Source organism: Hetaerina americana, unplaced genomic scaffold (genome assembly GCF_022747635.1).
Source record: "Hetaerina americana unplaced genomic scaffold, ioHetAmer1.1.p SCAF_10, whole genome shotgun sequence".
NCBI lineage: Eukaryota > Metazoa > Arthropoda > Insecta > Odonata > Calopterygidae > Hetaerina > Hetaerina americana.
In genome coordinates, this window is record NW_027286070.1 from 6,026,416 (window position 1) to 6,044,690 (window position 18,275).

The following is an 18,275-nucleotide window of genomic DNA, read 5'->3' on the forward strand; positions in this document are numbered from 1 at the left end:
AAGGCATATATTGCAAAATATCGACCACATTTGAAGAAGAAGAAGAAAGTGCTTTTCCATCAGGATAGCGTATCTGCTTACACGTTGGCGGTCGTAATTGCTAAAATTCACGAATTGCATTTCGGATTAGTTGACCACGTATTCACCATATCTGGCGTCCAGCGACTTGTTACTGTTTCCTAACCTCAAAGTTTCGCTGGGCGGACAGATGTTGGCAAAGATCGGACGAAGAGGCTATCGCATTCGTAAACGCCTATTTTATGGAGAAAGATCTCAACTACTATTTGGTTGGGTTAAAAAAATTTAAGCATCGCTGGAAAGAGTGTATCCGGTCGAAAAGAGACTGTGTTCAAAAATATGAATTAACTTGAAGAAAAATGTCTCCTTTATTTGTTGGACAACTGTTTCACCGGATCAGCACCATACCATTAAGGGTACCTGGAACCAATCATAGAGTGCTGGCTAACTGACAAGGCATTCTTGCCCCGAAGGCGAGCATCGAAACGCCGTCGGTCAGAATGGCGACTTTAGCCCGGTGGAAGACCCGAGATGAATTTCTACGCAGCAAAAATAAATTTTAAGAAAATAGTATAAAAGAATTAGCCGGAAAGAAAAATTATAGAAATTCAGCAATTACGCGGAGCGTACGTGCCAACTGTAAAGCGAACTAGATGACTCCATTACAAAAAGCAAAATTGTTTTAAAAATGCATTAGCTTCAATTAGTATCCGATTACATATGGTGTTTCTCCTTGGTTTTCAAATTATTCATAGGTGGCATTTCCGCTAATTTTACATTTTAGCTGTAGAAGGGATTTCCACGCTAGGATTGAATGTTGCAGCAGAGTACGTAGACATGGTATTCGCCTCCTCATTATGATATTACAGAATGATGCGTCGATGGGAAATGGAATTCCGCGTGACGTCACCCGCGAACCCACCGACCCCTCTCCCCTCCCCCCGGAACCCTCTCCTCGCTTGCTCTCACCTCCGCCCGCCTTTTCCACGTGACCCCGGCTTGGGGAGGACACCAAACGAAACCAATCGGAAAGCAAAAAAGAGGCGAGACGTGGAGTGACCCCCGGGCGACCTTCCCCGGAGGAAAAAATGCCCTCCCCGCACACAAACCGCTAACTAAATTCCCCTCCTTCCATCCCCTCTGGCTCTGCATCGAGGGTATGCGGTTCGATGCATTTCGGAGCCCACTGAACGACGTCTCGCGCCATAGGAGGTCTCTTTAGCGATTATAGTGAACATGTAGCATTAGTCCCATCGTACTACGATAGGTGAGATCATGTAAATACAATTAGGGAGAGAGAGTAAGTGTAGGGGAGATAGATTTAAGATATCATTTTTCCCACGAACGATACGGAATCAGAATAATTGTTACCCGACAGCGCAGGGAGGTGGGGGGAAATTGTAATGAAAAATATTTTCCTATTTTCATTCTCAGTGGCCCAGGGCGTAGTCAAAATTTCATCTTGCAGTACTCATTGCTCTTCTTCTATTTAATTCAATACAGGCGTAAAGAAGTACATACATGATCATTATGAAAGTAATGCGCATGATTTTATTACGGCGCGACTGTCGCAAAGCAGTACGGTATAAAACCGGTCGGGAAATGTGGTGGGGAGTCTGCCCTTCCAACGCAGCCGGTAGCCAGTTTGCTCTGAGCAGTATGAGCCGAAACACGTGCCTCCGCGTGAAGTGTGTTTTTCGACTTCGTAACACGGCGCGACGGAGCGCCCAGCCACATTCCCACAGCCACACGTCCTCCATTGTTACCAACTTCCTGGCCCAGAGCACCACCCTGATGGTCCCCCAGCCCCCTTACAGTCCCGACGAGGCTCCGTGCGACTTTTTTTGTTTCACCGACTAATGAGAGAGCTGAAAGGAAAGCACTGGGAGGCGGTGGAAAACATCCAAAAGAATATTTCAACATTCCTGAGAGACATTCACGTCGAGAAATTTCAGGGAGCCTTAAATGCGCGGCAGACACGTCTCCGCAAGCGTATTGATGTAGGGGGAGAGTATTTCGAAGGATTTTAAGCATTTGTAAAAGTGCTATCAATAAATCTATTTTCACAGAGAATGCGTATTAATTTTATAGTGGATCCTGTGTATCTTTCACAGACACCACAGTTCATGTACCTTAAGTTATCATGATTTAAATTACTCAGCATACACATGTTGTAACTGAAAATTCAGAAAAACTTTTTTGCGTTTGGGCGTTGCATGCCAATTGTGTAATCGCCCCCTGCCACCTACGCTACCGGTGGCTTTCAGGGTAACAAACATTTAGGAGTCAAAGTAGAAGCAGAAGAAGTCACTTTCTCTATGTGATCTCACTAACCAAATTAATATCATGGGACTAATGTCACTGGTGGGGCAGCGTTTACCTCCCATGATTTGCACACACCCAATAGAGCTGCACAGAGCTGACCCTGCAATACTAATCCATGCCTATATTGCAGCGTGACGAATTCACACATCATCTACATGGTACCCTACAAGCACCTACTGGGATGTGTAGCAGTTGGCGTACATACGTAAGTAGGGGCTGGAGGAAGACGACACGTAAACCCTTCCTCCATCTAAATGTCAAACCACAGATGAATCGAAGGGGTTGATTCTAGGATGCATGGAAGGGGTTGATTAAATATTAAATACACAGCTTAAAAATTGGATTTCACTACAATCAGTTACTAATGGAAATATTAAATTATTTAATGATGGGAAGAATTTGACAACAGCCCACATACAGTCCAGTGCCTAAGTTTAAAAAGATTCTATAACAATGCGGAACGACCTGCTACTCAGGGGAGGAATGCACAGTTCTTAATAGCGATTGTAACTAACTCATAACAAGTGTTTGGTGGTTATGTTCTATATAAGATCCAAGGGTTTTGCATGCAAACTTGTGGGAGTAGATCTGGATGTGGTAGATAGGATAAAATATACACGTGTAATTACCACTGACGACTAATCAATGGGCCCCCACATTTGTAAAATCTGTGGGCAAGCAAATAAAAAATTGGGATTCATTAGACGCACTGTAGGCAGGATTGATTATAAGGTCAAGAAGTGTTGATATCTATCTTTAGTAAGACATTCAGAATCTGCATGTCGTGTATGGGAATACCTCATTCAGTAAATCTGAGAAGGTTCAAAGCAGGGCAACCCGATTCCTTGAATACTGTCACGGCAAAACCAAATACGTAACAGACATGCTTTTGATGCTGCAATGGGTATAATTAGGACAACGACGATTAAAGCTAGGTTGAACATTACAAAAGAAATTCGGAGCCGCTTGTTTCAGCACGCAGGTCTCGCCAATTACTCTTATTCCAACATGAATTGGTCGTTTGGATAATGAATATCAAATGCGAGAACTAGGAGCCAGAATTAGCAGACTTCTTCCCACGAACAATACGAGAAATTACTATATTACTGAAGAATTAAAACGAACAAGAATGCCACTTGCCACCCGCAGCGTCTAGGGAATATATAATTTTACTTAAATCGGAATTCATGCACTTCACACTGATCTCGTATGCTTTGTAGGCAAATATTCTCCCGTATGACCGAGTAAAGCTGATATACAGTTAAGGTAGAGCATGCTTAAAGTCTCAAACCACCCTTTGTTATACTTTTAATATCCCCTCATGCATCCCTCGTCCCTCTCCGCAGGGGATCTCCCTCACGCTGTCCGCTGCCAACTTCAGGGTACAACTTTTTCAACCTACAGGGTCACCTTGTATGGCCGTGGCCTCATAGAAGGTTGGAGGAACGAAGGCTCTTGGAATGGTTGGAGGAAGGATCGCTCAAAGGCTGACACCTTCTTGCTTTCCAGTTTTGCAACACCTTTTCTAGTTTGACGGTGGTCTATCGAATGATCATTTTTATTCCCTGCTATTTTATATAATTAAGAACATCAATACACGGAAACATTATCTCTCGTGGTAAACTATTTTTTCCGTTAACATGCATATGTGTGCGCACACCATAGACGACTTCTTAGGGATTTTAAGTGGATGTTTCCTTTTCCTCACACCTTGAACACTCTTCCTCTCCCTAGCCCTTTTCAACTGGTGCTTCTTCCCCCTGCCACACACGTTTTTGGGTGGATTGCGTGTATATTTAGATGCAGATAAGAAGCCCTTAACGCTCTACCTGCTGCGCGGGCGGTAATGAGTCCTTCAAATCACATTACTCTTGAATTAAAAGTTTTTCGAGGGAAATGTACTTTCGGGTGAACAGCTCGCCTTCCGCTCTCCTCCCGCCAGCCGGGAGGCTTCCAAAGTCTGCCCCCGGCAACCCCGACAGGGGATGACGTAATCCTATTTATAATTCGGACGTGGCAGCGAGTCGGTGGGGGGGAGGATGCTGGAGTGCGCACGCCGATCTTCAAATTACCACAGAATGCCATCGGCGAGGTGTATGGCAGGGGGAGCATCCACACCAGCCACGCACAGTGCGCGAATAGTTGTGGCCACGAAATGTAAATCTTGTTGACTTCCGTTCTTTCTTTCCTGGCTTGAAATACCAGAAATATTTGAAATCGTCCAGTTTGTATTTATTTCCATAGTTTTTCCATTTAGGGTAATGTCTCTTACTCACGTTGTTTTATGCCTATAATTTTGTAATACATTTCTATATTATAATTGTTTTCAACTACCCGTCTTTCATGAACGCTACATGAGCACCAAACAAACAATGCCCAAATTCAAGGAAACTGTAGGACATGCCGCGAGAGTAACTATTAAAGGAGTCATCCGCTGGACTGCTGAGCAACGCGCACGACTAAGAATGCCTATGGCATTGTATGTACGCTATTTCGTCATAACCCCTTGTTCTCTTAGTCTCCAAATTTTTCAGTGTAAGAGGACGCCTTAGTAGCTCAACCAGCCAGCCAACCAACCACCACTCGACCGTACATGGCGGGATCCGAGTTCGAATCCCGATCAAGGTGAATAATTTTAGCACATTGAAATATTTGAAATGAAAAAGAGTAACTTTGTGATTCAATTGAAAAATTTTTAATTCCAGACGACCCGGGTTTCGACGTTCAACGTCATCTTCAGGTGACAACTCTGACAGACATCCATCTACATATATATATATATTACACTCCGGTAGGGGCAGGGAGGTGAGAGGGTCGGAGGGTGGGTGGGAGAGGGAATTGAGCAATGATAGTTGGAGGGATGAAAAACAATATTTCTATCGTATCTAAATTCATTGAATCACAATTTGGCATTCATTTGCGAAATAGAAGATAACAATTCCCTCAACATCCTTGATTTAAATATTTATAAAAATAACAACCACCTAGAGTTCTCCATCTTTCGAAAAAATTCTTTTACTGACCAAGTGATTCACTTTCACTCAAGGCATTGTTTTTCCCAAAAGTCATCCGCTTTTCACTCCATGATTCACAGGTTGGTGAACATTCCCATGCCAAAAACCAATTTCAACAAAGAATTAGCTACAATAAAAACTATAGCTAGAAGCAATGGATACAATGAGCAGCTCATTGATAAATTGTATTTTTTTAAACTTAATCAACTGGCAGTCAGAGACATTTATAAAACCTAACCGTCACAAGACTGCTGTCAAATGGCGTAGAATCCTATATCTGGATCACATTACTATGAGAATTTGCAAAAAACTGCCGAAAGATAAGTTTAAATTTGCTTATCATAATAAATCGAACCTCAGAAACCTACTTTCCCACACAAAAGACAAAATTCCAAAGAGTCAAAAAAGTGGAGTGTATAAGTTAAGATGTGAGTGTGACGCATTGTATATTGGATAAACCGGCCGAAGATTTCAACAACGGGTGAAGGAGCACCAAGTCTGCGTGAAGAACAAAAAGTCAACGTCACATTTTGCAAAACGTTTATCGGAATATAACCACGTTATTGGCTTTAAATTTGAAATTTTGCATGCAGAAAAGAAAGGACTTAGACTAGACGCATTAGAACAGCTTGAAATTTTAAAAAAGTGTACACTCCAAAGAGAATATTGTTAATGACCTTTTGTATACCTCCCACTCCTCCCTCCAAAAACTTACCACTTCTAGATGCCTGCGCTTATGAGGGTAAGAACCCCTCTACTTCCCCCACACCCTCCCTTGACCTCAGAGATATGTAAAAGATTTTGTATATATGTCTGTGAACCGTTAAAATCCACCCACTTTCCTCCGCTAATACTAGAATTGCTCCTCAAAGGGTGCCTCATGTTTTCTACCCTTCCCTCCAACTATCATTGATCAATTCCCTCCCCCACCCACCCTGCGACCCTCTCACCTCCGCGCCTCTACCGGAGTGTAATATATATAGATGAATGTCTTCCAGAGTTGTCACCTGAAGATGACGTTGAACGTCGAAACCCGGGTCGTCTGGTATTCAAAATTTTTCAGTGGAATCACAAAGTTACCATTTTTCATTTCCAATACGAATCGATTCCATAAAGTTACGCCGGAAACCATCAATTACACATTGCAATTGTTGCATTGAAATAAACAAAGGTTGATATAATACAATAATAACCCTTATGCCAACATAAAAGGCTTAGCAGGATTCTCAAACCGGAAGGGATATTTGGCCAGACTCACCTCAAAACACAGCTTTCCGATGTTGCTCCAGAGGAAGGTCGCCAATACAGCTTTCTCATCGTTTTCCTGAAAATCAAATAAAGAGAAAACATTTACTCGAAGCAATCTAGAATCAACTTCAAGTAGCGGGTCTAAATACGAAATCAAGGCACCGAAGCGATGGAAGACTGAATAAGTGCAGGCGGCCACAGACATTCGGCACCCTCCCTTCCAGCAAGGGGGACCGATTTTCCAGGAATGAACATTTAATGAAACATCAAATAGAAATACTTAATAGTAAATCATCAAACGCTTTGATATCTAGTTACACAGATTTTACGGTTTCAGACGCAGAGAGTTGGATTTATTGTGTATACTTTTGAAATGGCGACGCAAATATAATATTTTGTACAAAACTTTTATATGAAATATATCCTGTTCCACCCACATCATTGAACAAAATCCTTCTCCCACCGTTCTAACTGCGTTACTTCCCCCCAATCTATACGCAAAGTTACAAATTAAGTTTGGTTTCCTTCCCTACATCTGATTCATTAGGCCACATTCCCTACCTCCCAGCACCCTCCTCCCCGAACCAAATCATACGCGAACCTTACCTCAGAGATAAATAGATTATCTAGGGTCAGGTTGCTTTATATTTTGCTTCGGCTAGTGAAGGGAAATCGATACTGATCAAATCATCATACTATATTTCGTATGAAATATTAATTACAAATTTGAACTATTTCCCACTAAACTTAAATCTACAGTCAGGATTGATTGACAATTTCATTCAAATGTAACCTCCCCTCATCTCTACATTCCGCAAACTAATGAAACTTTTCTTGATAATCCCGTGATATGTTTCGTCATATTTTAACAACCACGGGGGGAGGCAACGGGGGATAGGAGGCGAAGGGTGCCCACCAACCACTCACCTCGAGGATTTCGATTCCCTTGGCGCAGATGCCGAGCCATACGGGTTGCGTATTGGGGCCGGTGGTATTGGGACCGGGGGTAGAGAGCCCCCCTCCGCCGCTGCCCCCTCCTCCCGGCGACGCCTCCGGGCCTTTCTTGCTCTTGTTAAGTCGGTAGAGGTGAAGGTTGAGACGCAAGGGAGGCGGTGAGGAGGCTTCCGGGGTCATGGTCTCCCCGGGCACTGTGCAAGACGCCACCGCCGCCTCTCGAATGTACTGGAGCTGAGCCTCTGGTGCCGACAGCCCCCGGAGTCCACGGTGGTGGGCCGCCACGGCCCCCACCGCCATCGTCCGCTCCAACTGCGGCAAATAAGAAAAGGGGCCTTCGTACACGCGCGCACTTCGGCCGCACCGCCCATCGCAACGAACGCAAACCCACACACGCGCCATAGACGGAGTCGCAGTGAAGGCTTACATACATACATAATTATAGATATATAATATATATATATATAAACACATACAACTGTGTTATATGTATATATATAAGAAATGTAGTTATATATATGTATATTATAAGGATATACAATGCATAGGTATACTCATGATCAGAGATTTCGGCATCCATCAGATATTTTTGCAATACATACGATATCGACTCGTATATTTATTGACTAATTTCAAACAAGGTGTTTGCATGTTTTTACAAGTCACAAATGCTTTTTACCGCTCGACCTAATCAAACTAAATTAAAATGTATGTGTGTACACACGGCTCTCGCAAAACTCAAGGGGTATGCCCCGTGAGTTTTTCGAGGGGCATAGTGGTGGGGGGGCGAGCACACACCTGAGGGGGCAGGTACTCAGACAGAGCGAAATAAGACTCGCTGGCGGCTGCCACCTCCTCGTCAGTGCCCTCCTCCTCTCCGTCGCTGCCCCTTCCCTCCTCCCGCCGGCGCCGCCGCGCCTCCTCCTCGTCCTCCACCCGGTCTCCGAGGTCCGCCTGCAGCGCCAGCCCCGCCAGCAGGCAGGCGGCCGCAACCGAGGACGCGGTCGCCGCCACACCACCGTCCGCCACGCCACTGCGCCTCGCCGCGCCCCCCGCGCCAGCCTGCCAACGGTCCGCCGAAACAGCATTCTGGCGGAGCTGCAGGTAGTAGTGGTGCCTCGTCACCTTGTCCCTGCAAGACACGAGAGAGCCATCAATTAGTGTCTTTTCGCAAAATACACTCCATGCCTTTCTTAGGCACATGTCCCCTCCAACCATTCGCTCTAGTTTTATGCTTGCATCACACATGGCATTTTCAAGAAAGCTTTATAAGAAATAATCTAGGATCAGGTCAGAGGTGGGTTCTGATTTGACTTGTATAACTACAACTTTCCATATTCTTCAAAGGAATCAGGAACGCCTCAGACAAGTGGAACTTGAAATATAGTAATTGTAAAATAAGTGTAAAATATTGATTTAAAACATTTGTTATAATTATTCGTTCTCGTCCAAAATGACAATCCTTTCCTCCCCATGTGTCGCTTACAAGCAGCATCCTCCCTTCAATATCACAGAATTCTAGCCTTCACACTCAAATTTTATTGACGTCTTAGAATTCCTCCCAAACATTTCCTCCATCACACCCTAAGCTAACGCCGGGGTTTGATAATCAGCGGCTTTGGATTGCTGCTTCATACGGAGCATCACAACATCAAGAGTCCACCTCGGCAACTCTTCAAAGAAAAATATTGGAAGAACCGGGTACTTGGCTTCTGCACGCATGTGGTAACCCCGGGTTAAACATATTGCATTGAAACATCCCCCGCTTCTCCCCTGCCCCTTGCCGTGCCACCCCACGACTCCCTTCCCCTCACAGCACTCTCTTCCTCGCGCACATACCTCCCTTCCCCTACCCCTTCCTGCAATTCTGATCCCGCTCTGGCTCTACACCCTTCTTATTAGCCGTGTTTTCAATGTTTTCCTAGCGTGCATTCTTCTCCACAGCTACATATAAAAAATTCCACGCAATCCACGCTTCCACACCTATATTTTTTCCTCAACGATAACGCTGTAGAACCGTACAACACTACGAGTTAAACCGTTACGGTTGACTCTATTTTTTCTTTACTTCATCACTGTCAACTTTCTGTTCTTTTAAAAATGGTTCTTCCGGGAAGGACTTTGTTTTCTCCGCTTCTCCACACATTAAATACACCACGAACAACTGATTTTCTGCGGCTATTTTATATGGTCTTCTACTTAGATGAACGATGTATCCTCACTTCTTGAAAATCTTATAACATTTCTTGTGAAATTATTTAACGAGTAGCCAATTTGTTACACTTCTCCTCGCAGCACATTTTGAAAAGAATCAGGTAATATATATGGTAGTAGTTTTAAGGGGAGGCGACCGACAGCTAAGGTCATTTGCGCCATAGGGGATGGACAGGAAAGGATGAAGGGTGGAGAGAAACCCGGCGTCGGCATTAGCCTGCTCTTTACGAAAGGCGCCAAGGGGTCCGCAGTTTAACGTCCCATCCGACGGACGGCGTACTCACTCAAAGTGCCCTCCACAAAGCACCTCAAGTAGGGATCGAGATACCTCTGAAAAATATTCAACACCGCCGGGATTTGAACCCGCGCCCTCAGGGTGGGAAGCCAGTACGTTAGCCCCCGCACCATCTCGATCCCCGGTAATATATATATATATATATATATATATATATATATATATATACACGAGGGTCATCCGGAAAGTAGTACCCGTTCGTGAAATAAAGACACAAAAGTAAATATTAACAAACATAAAAAATTTTATTTGAAAGAGGATACTTTAAACTACGTCTCAACATAATCTCCAAGCAAATTAAGGCATTTGTCATAACGTGTGACAAGTTTCTGTATTCCTGCTGCATAGTCCTTCGCCGCCAGCTCATTGAGATACGCGAGGGACCCATCTTGCACAAATTTTTGCATAATGCAGATGGTGTTTAACAATTTCATGAACAATTGTTCGAGAAACATTGGGAAAATGCTCACAGATGTCATCAATTGTGACGCGCCGATCGTTCCTCACGAATTCGTCAACTGAGCTCACCAGTTGGTCTGTAATGACAGACGGTCTCCCCGAACGCTCATCGTCGTGTGTGTTCCCCCTCCCCATGTTGAAGTTGCGACACCACCGCCGAACAGACGACTCGTCCATTACATTGTCTCCATACACCTCCTTTAATTGGCGATGAATATCACATGGGCGAACGTTTCTTGCATTGAGGAATTTAATCACTGCCCTCACTTCACAACTGGCGGCGTTCTCAATTTTTTTAAACATTGTAAACAATCACAGAAACAACACAGGCAATGCTAGCGTCACGCAACTTGGCTCAGAGAAGGCAGACAAGCCACTGAAGCTATCTGAACTCGTCCAGCGGCTACTCGCGTCGTCAGCACTTCATGCGGCACGAACGGGTACTACTTTCCGGATGACCCTCGTGTGTATATATATATATATATATATATATATATATATATATATATCTGAAATTCGACAAGAACATTTCTTGTAGCCGTTACGACGACAGATAGCACTTATTGCGCTAATCATCCTAGTCTATTTTTAGTAACTCCATCGCTTATTTTTTTCGCGGCAATTTCCACGTTTCTAGCAGGGTTTCCTGAAAGTTCAACTCATGTCTTTATTTTTAATCCTCTAATGCACCCCGAATACACGAGATGCGTATTAAAAATTACTTAGCTCGTTTAATCGCAAAATTTGTATTCGTCCAGAATTGAAAATTTGTTTCGAGTCCCACAATCCGTCGGAGTGCTCGTAATTCTAGGAGAGACGTGATCGATAACTGAAAGTAGCGTAATCTCAGATATGCCTCGTTCATTTTTAATTTATTTATTTACCAATAAAAAAGTTTTAGTCTCATCCGTTTCCAGAACTGCTTTGCTTAGTCGATGACAAACGGCGGTTGCGACCGAATCCGCATGTGACCGAAATTCTATTTTACAAGCTCCTGTCACTTCTGGCACTTACGTATGATAATGCACACCAATTGCGAAGCCAATCATTTCATGAATTCCAATGCCCACTTTCCAGATGAACATGTCATCCTTTCTCCCTAGTGTTTGGAATTTGACCAAGTGTTGCACGTGGACCATCATCATCCCGTCGCTTCTAGTGGTACCCTTCTATCACCGAAATCAGTCCTCGTGCTTCCTAGTTTTCATTAATACAGGAGCCGCGAACCGCGAACTGATGTTAAATATAAATCGAGCATTGCTCTCATTCCTGTCTTGCATGCCGCACTCGTGACTTAGTTTAAAATTGCTACTTTCTTCTCCTTTTTCCGCAATATTAGGACAGAGCTCTTGATCAAATCGCGATTTTTTTCCGATTCATGGCAAACCTGTACGCGGGCGAAAAGCGGTGGAATGAGAATCCAGATCAGCACGCCGATGGACCGAAGTAGATGCTTGGAGCGGGCAGTCACGCCCACGCGCCAAACACCGAGGGGTCGTCAGTTGACTGGGCCGGCGGGTCGAGACCGAAAGATTTCTTTTCCATTCTTCTCTTCATTTTACCGTTCACTCGAGGGGGCGTGAGTGATTTACTGGTGGTCGTTTATCTCGCTGAGCTCGCGTGCCCGCCCCACCGACACGACAGAGGGAGCAGCAAGAGCAGGAGGAGACTGAGAATTAATAACAAAATGACCAAGCGCCTCTCTCGGTCCTGCTGCACGCGTGGACGGGACGAGGTTGCGACGGGTACGAGCCCGGAAGACGGTGATGCGTGCAGAGTACGTGATGCGGCGGCGGTGGAAAGACGCATGCATTGCTCACTTGGTCGCGCCACAGTAAGAGATATCATGGAATTCGGATAAGGGAGATATATTGCGGACGTGACAGGTTCAAAATTTCATTTTCCCTGCCCCGATGTTATCGTTATATCGGTATCGGAAAATAGGATGAAAACTAACAGCGAGCACACTCGCGACACATTTCCTACAATAAGGGGGGTATTTTGTGAGCGAATGTTTTTCTTCTCATTTCTTATGATGTATTTCATTGCGGCAATATGAGTCCGCATCGAAAGCATAGAATTTAATTAATTTTACCCTTAGGTACAGAGTGCATGTACATGTAGCCGTGGGTAAATTTTATTTCCATCGTTTGAATCCCACAATCATCCGTTAGAATCAGCACTTTCAGAACGAAATTTAATATCGCCCCTGGAAGGGAATCAAGCCATATCTCATATTGCACCCTAACGCTAGCCTGCGGGTACCGTGGAGATGTAGACCCCTTCCGAACACCCCAATCGGGCAAATGTAATTTTCTTGAAGCCGGAATTGGACGGCAAACCTCGGGGAAATGAAATGACCCCACCCCCTTCGTTGCTACGTGAATTCTGCACATCGAAGAGTTCGGTGGAGCACAAATCACAAATCGATCCTCGACCCACCCAGACGGTGCCTCTGCTCGTGGGGACGCCTAATGACGCGTTTCGCCTATTTGCAAAAGGGAGGAGTAAATGACGGCGTACATGTATACATGATTTGTATAAAAAGTATTGGGAATGTTTTCATAAAAATAGATTTATTTCAAATAGCGCTGCAATGCCTCAAAATTCTTTTATGTACATCCCTTGGGCTTCGACACACTTTTGCCAGCGGCTTTCCCACGACTCAAAGGCTACCTGGTTGGCGAATTCCGAAAGGTCCTTAAGGGTACGCGTTCAAGCCTCTTTGACGGCACTTAGGGTCCCATGGTGGCGTCCTTTGAGGGAGGATTTCATTTTTGGGAATAGGAAATAGTCAACTGGTGCCATGCCGGGACTGAAAAAGAGGTTGGGAAATCGTCGCGATGCCGTTGCAGAATGTCTCTGCAAGCAGACACTCGACTCTGCTTTTGGTAGTTCGTCAAGACCTTCGGGACGAGCTTAGCGCAGATCTTTCGCTTCGCCAAATTTACAATGATAATGGTGTGCACTGTCATCAATACCAATACGATCTGCGATCAAGCTTACACAACCGACGGTCTGAATTCAGCACTTCACGCACACGTTGCACATTGTCGTCGGTTCTAGACGTCGACGACCGTCCAGCACGAGGCTCGCCCTCCACACTCTCTAGACTATCTTTGAAGGCCTTGTTCCACTAAAAAACTGCAGTTTGTGACATTCTTTCATCCTCGAAAACTTGGCGAGTCATGCACAACGTCTCCGCCTCCGGTTTCCCCTGTCCAAAACAAAATTTGAATGCGTAACGCTGTTCAATCGTTCGCTGTATTTTGCGACGACCGAATCACTTGCCTGGGATTCACTACAAACACCATCTATCCTGCCGAACGCTCACAGGCGATTGGCGCTTGGGTGCATGTTGAAGGTCAGACCTTCCACCTCAGAGCCTGCGTGAAGCGAGCAGTTACGTCAGGAAAAATTGTTTCCGATAGTTTTTATCCAAACCATGTACTTCTTTGAAAATAAAAACGCGAAACAAGATTTATTGGGTCGGGCGAAAGCCGGAATTTAGATAAGACCCTGAGATGAACTAATAGTTTCCAATTATTGGGTAAATGAGGCCGCTATGTTTCCTTAAGAATACATGTCATGCAACAAAATGTCACCAAGTGAAACGAAAAAGGCACGCCTATGCAACACAAGAAGCATCAATCCCCATCGAACCCAACCCGGAAGTTGGTTTTGATAAAATAGAGGCTAAAGTACGGCTCTCGCTCTCTCGGCTTCACGAAGGCCGACGATTCTCCAAAGCGTAGGGCGGGGCTGGGGGCTCATTTCCCCCTCTATCGCCTCCTGCGATTCCGCGAGAACTTCGGGGCTCACGCCCTGGATTTATCGCCGAGGAGGGCCATCAAACGGACGACTCACCACAATCCGAACGTGTGCCAGAAACCACAGCGATCGACCCTATCGCTGGCCTGATAGCAGTGTGAGTTCCTCACACACTATGCCATACGCATACGATGAGGGTGACTCAGACGCTTTAAAAGAGCGTCGTATCAATTAGAGGGCAGCAGTGGTTCCTCATTCCCTGGGCGCTGGCTGTTATAAACTCAAACCTTAATTGCCCAGAGCCGTCAACCAGAATCGAACCTGGACCCTTACGCCCACCTCTCAGTAAAAAAGCTACTCGGTAAGCCACTTCATAGAGCATTTTGCTATTTAAATATCAGTGACTAACGGAGACAGATAATTCAAACAATGAAAGTATTTTTACAATTTAATTTTACAAGCACACCCTCGATAAGATATATGCATGCGAGATGATCTGCTAATTTATTTTTTTTTTCATTTTTCGTTATTTTGGAGAGATTGAACCTTAATAATCCCTTCTTCCATCAAATCCCTATTCGTATATATAGGGGGATCGAGATGGTGCGGGGGTTAACGTAATGGCTTCCCACCCCAGAAGGCCCAGGCTCAAATCCCGGCGGTGTTAAATATTTTTCAGAGGTATCTCGATCCCTACTTGAGATGCTTTGTGGAGGGCACTTTGAGTGAGTACCCCGTCCGTCGGATGGGACGTAAAGCTGCGGACCCCTTGGCGCCATTCGTAAAGAGTAGGCTAATGCCGAATCCGGGTTTCTCTCCACCCTTCATCCTTTCCTGTCCATCCCTAATGGCGCGAATGACCTCAGCTGTCGGTCGCCTCCCCTAAATACTACTACTACGCATATATAGTAAGCACAACTACAAATACCCAAGCCCTAGGTGGACGACAACCCACCGAGGCGGGAATCGAACCCACGACCTCTTGAGTTGGCAGACAATATTGTAACCTTAATTGGGTGACAATAAAAAAAGATTTAGAATATAGTAATAGCTAAATATTACGGAGCTTTTGCTTTCCGATGCAGACTTGGGCAATTATTCCGATTTTCTACCGTCCGTGGGAAAATTTTCATTTTTAGACTTTTGTTCCACAGTTTATATCTCTTATTTTATTTTCATTGTCTCTCAAACGATATTATAACGAACACGTTAGGCTTTTAAAGGCATCACAAAAAACGCATCAATTTTTGCAGCAGATGCAATTTATAGTTTTACCTTCGGTCCGCGCGTAGTTCCAGATATAGTTCCCGTAATATGTGGGTTTTTTTAACACCTTGCAACATCCTGGAGATGGCGCTCGTAGTATCGTATTAGTTTGTCAATTAGTATGCCTCATCTCTCACTAGACTGCTGTAAAGTTCCACCTATATCCATCATACGGTCTCATTTTCATTGCCAATGGATGCCACAGTATTTTTTTATTTATAAATAGAGGAATAAGCGCAAAATGAGGTCGATTCGGAGGCTGGTTTGGCACTTTTCCGTCACAATCCTGACGAGTTTCTACGCTGATGAATAATTGTGGACGATACATGGATACACTACTACACTTCAGAGGCGAAGAAACACTCGAAACAGTGAGTTTCTAAAGGCGATCGGACTCCGAAGAAGGTGAAGACGGTGATATTGTCCGACAAGGTGATGACAACGGTTTTTGGGAGGAACGCGGAATAATCTACATCGATTACTTGCAAAATGAACAAAGGATTAATTTAGAGTACCATTCGTCGTTATTGCGCCGATAGAGAGAAGAAATCGAGTAAGAACGTCCTCATTTGGCCAATAAAAAATTCTTTTCTATCAGTACCATTCACGGGTGCACACAGCGGCAGCAAAAAGTATGGTAATCGAGTTCAAATGATCATGACATCCACCGTATTCACCAGACTTGCCCCCCCGGTTACATTTTTTTAAATTTCCAAACTTGAAAAAATTCCCCGGAGGAAAATGATTCACTTTGAATGAGAAGATCATCGCCATCACAGATTCTGACATCATATTCTGAGAACCTATCGAAATCCTTCTTTTTAAGGTGCTTTAAAAGTTGGAGAACCGCTGAGACGAATATCGAGCTAAGTGAAGATTTCGTTGAAAAATTAAAAAAAAACTATGAAAGCCGTTTTGTGTAGAAGGCTACGTTGTACGTCCGCGGCATCACTTCTCCATTCAAGCATGCAAGGGTCACTACCCCTCCCCCCCTTCGTCCCCTCTCCACCACCCAAACCCTCCCTCGGGGTAGGAGCGGCAAGTTTCGTCGGAGCAATCCCACCTCACTTAATTATTTTACGTATATTAAGTATTTTGAGTAATAATGGATATCTTTGGGGTTGGAGACCCCGGGAACAGGCACAGCCTATTTTTTAAATAAATATGAACATCGTTCGAGTACGACATGGAAAGAATAATTATTATTCCCTCTGTGTCAGCTTTGATTATTACAAGTACTCAGTCTTGTTTATTCCAGTTCCGCACATTGGTAGTCAAGACTACAGTCGGAAATTAAGAGAAATTGGTTGCCGAATAGATACGGAACCCTTTCCTTAAATTCCAGAAAAATGCAATGACGCGAAAATTACTTTGAACACCTTCCACACACCATCATGGCGGCTGGCTGGATGTAAGATTAAGATGTAGGTTTCATGTTTCGCGCTATCCTCCACTGAACAAAAGCATAAAAGCGCCTATATTGCCTATGTGGAATTATACTTATCGATATGTCATCTTAGGGCAGTTTTAAGGTTCCACTAGGCTATGTGGCAGTTGGTAAATCCGTCAGTATTATGTTATCAACAGAAAAAGAGTACTAAAAGCTAAGGAAACACTGTGAAAATGACGCAATCCGTGCGACGCAAGTGATTGATGCCATCATTGGATATAGATGCATTGTTGATAATAAGTTTCTATTTCGTAACGCAGAAGTAGAAGACATTACTAAGACGAGCATAAAAAATAAGAAAATTGATAACCAACAAAGAAATGGCTTGAATGCACTTTATCTAACTACCCCTAGGCGAGTTCAATGAAAGTTATTCTTGCATTTAATAATGAGCGGAAATACTGAAATTGGAATAACGGAAATTCTAAATCTGATCTCCTAAGCACGAATTCATAAACTGAACGGCATGGACTTGAAAAATTAATATCAAAGATTTTCCTCACTTTTTCATTCCGCATGATATGCTGTTCTCTTGTACGTTGGACGGTGGCAATGAAAAATATTTTGCCTAAAGTAGTCGAATCATTTAAATTTACATAATAAATGATGGATTTGACATGGAAAATAATTTTTAGTTCCACTAGGAACCACACATTTCCGTAATAGATAGACTGTGATTTACCGAATTTATGTATCGGAGACTATACACCGTTTACCCAATATCCCAACTGCGAACAAAAGATTTACGTCTAATCACAGTAAAAAGCAATTAAAAATTAAAGAATGGTGCTTTAAAACCCTCGTCATGCCTTTCCACAAGTAATAGATGACACACATAAATGACACAGCTTTACATTTTACAGCAAAAAAAGGGAGAACATGAAATTCCTATATTATCCCGAATTAGAGGTATTGAGAGGTTTCTCGACCGAGCGGGGATCGAGATGGTGCGGTGGCTAACGTATCGGCTTCCCACCCAGGGTCCAGGTTCGAATCTGGAGCCGGCTTATCTTTTTCATTGGCATCCCGTTCCCTACTTGAGGTGCTTTGTGGAGAGCACTATGAGTGAGTAGGACTTTACACTTGCGGACCTCTTGGCGCCTTTCGTTAAAAGTAGGTTAATGTCGACGCCGGGTTTCCCCACACCCTTCCTCCCCTCCAAGAACATCCATCCCTATTAGCGCAAATGACTCGCCTATCGGTCGCACCCCCTATATCTATTGCTAAAGGTGACGTCCTTGCAGGGGAAACCAGGGGGCAT

General features: G+C 44.1%; 1 protein-coding gene across 1 annotated transcript in view; it reads right to left on the minus strand.

Moving 5' to 3' along the window:
• ex (FERM domain containing expanded) overlaps nucleotides 1-18,275 on the minus strand; it is a 235,871-nt gene that overhangs the window by 32,537 nt on the left and 185,059 nt on the right. Inside the window, exons 6-8 of the mRNA XM_071598795.1 lie at nucleotides 8,358-8,691; nucleotides 7,533-7,871; nucleotides 6,616-6,681 (exon numbers count right to left, since the gene is read on the minus strand). Of these exons, the coding sequence (XP_071454896.1) occupies nucleotides 6,616-6,681; nucleotides 7,533-7,871; nucleotides 8,358-8,691 (739 nt within the window). The remainder of the gene's footprint in view (nucleotides 1-6,615; nucleotides 6,682-7,532; nucleotides 7,872-8,357; nucleotides 8,692-18,275) is intronic.